The sequence below is a fragment of the Austrofundulus limnaeus genome, unplaced genomic scaffold (assembly GCF_001266775.1).
Source record: "Austrofundulus limnaeus strain Quisiro unplaced genomic scaffold, Austrofundulus_limnaeus-1.0 Scaffold62, whole genome shotgun sequence".
Classification (NCBI taxonomy): Eukaryota; Metazoa; Chordata; class Actinopteri; order Cyprinodontiformes; family Rivulidae; genus Austrofundulus; species Austrofundulus limnaeus.
This window is the reverse complement of record NW_013952464.1, coordinates 2,048,172-2,049,522: the sequence shown is the minus strand read 5'-3', so window position 1 is coordinate 2,049,522 and position 1,351 is coordinate 2,048,172. Positions and strand designations below refer to the sequence as shown.

Genomic DNA, 1,351 nt, shown 5'->3' with positions numbered 1-1,351 from the left:
TTTTTTTTTTTTTTGGTAAAATATTTTTGAAAGTGTAAAAGTTAGTGTTATTTTGCACACTGTAGACTAACAAGAGGCTGTAAGACTAGTCTGTCTTTAGTCACAGTGTGTGTCAGTGGCTTTGTGTAGAGCGAGAAAACGAACTATAGATGAGCTATGATCTTAAATGAATGAATGAGTCAAGTGTGACACATTGGAGCTAGTTTGTAGCCCAGCTGAACTGACAGCATCTAGCGTTAGCTTGCTTTGCATAAGAGGCCACACGTGTTTTATTTTATTTTTTTTTAAAGGGTGTGTGCAGAGGGGGGAAAAAAACCCAATATATCTTTTAAGTAATTGAATGAAAAAGTTCTCCTATCCCGAGCCGAGCGGAGCTTGACTCTCTCCGTTGTTACCTTGTAGCGGAAAGAATGTCGGAAAGGGCCGAGGATGACGTCAGGGGGGAGCAGCGCCGAGCGGCCAGGCAGCAGCTGAAGCAGCAGCAGATCCAGCGGGGAGAAGGCTCCACAGCAATGGCGACTGTTTCGGAGCGGAGATCGTTGCCTAGTCCTGAAATAATGCTGGGACAGCCTTGGAGCAGCTGGGTCGACGCCGCCAAACTCCACGTACACGACGGTGAGTCCCCCAGCGTCCCGAATGTGCGCGAGAAAGCGAGGGAGAGGGCGACAGTTGCTAGTCCTTTCCTTTTTTTTGGCCGATTGCATGCAGTTTTCGGTCGGGTACGAAGAAACGCTACTGGTAGCAACAGCACGGTCAGGCGAGCAAGTGCAACTATTTATCTGTCCCTGTGTCCGATCGCCTTATTTTCAGGTGCTGAATCGGAGGAAAGTTTCAAAGACTTGGGGAAAAATCGAGAAGCCATGCGTTTGTGCAGAGAAGGTGAGTGTTTTTCTTTCGCTCTAGGGCCAAAGGTGTATTTTGGTTCTAAGGGTTTGCTCACACACAGACTCCAAACACAACTGTATGAGTTGGTCAGTCAGAATGGACTGTAGATCAGAAACTAACTGAACAATCGGATGTTTTAGGTGAATCGATGTGTCTTTGTGTTGTATTTCACATCTACATCTGTCCACAAGAACAATAACTAAGAATGAGCAGTTGWGTTTAGGCCCAAACACCAGCATGGTATATTGTTTTTGCTTATTTGAATGAGCTTTATGGTTTAACATGCACATTTATTTACCATATTTACACATAAAATGTTCATGTTTCACTTGCTTCTCCTTCACTAAAAGAAATCTAGAAGCTTGCTGTTTAAACAATTGAAAGGTAGCAACTTTGTAAATATTTGAATGATTTGAAATTTTTTAATGCAATAGCAATATAATATAGTTTGTCATATGTATTATAT

The 1,351-nt window shown here is 42.9% G+C and overlaps 1 protein-coding gene across 2 annotated transcripts in view; it reads left to right on the top strand.

Moving 5' to 3' along the window:
• Window positions 1–1,351, top strand: part of atxn7 (ataxin 7) — a 40,654-nt gene that overhangs the window by 12,421 nt on the left and 26,882 nt on the right. For both annotated transcript variants that reach the window (XM_014009870.1, XM_014009869.1), the window contains exons 3-4: window positions 403–615; window positions 811–879. In XM_014009870.1, coding sequence (XP_013865324.1) covers window positions 411–615; window positions 811–879 — 274 coding nt within the window. In that variant the 5' untranslated portion in view covers window positions 403–410. The remainder of the gene's footprint in view (window positions 1–402; window positions 616–810; window positions 880–1,351) is intronic.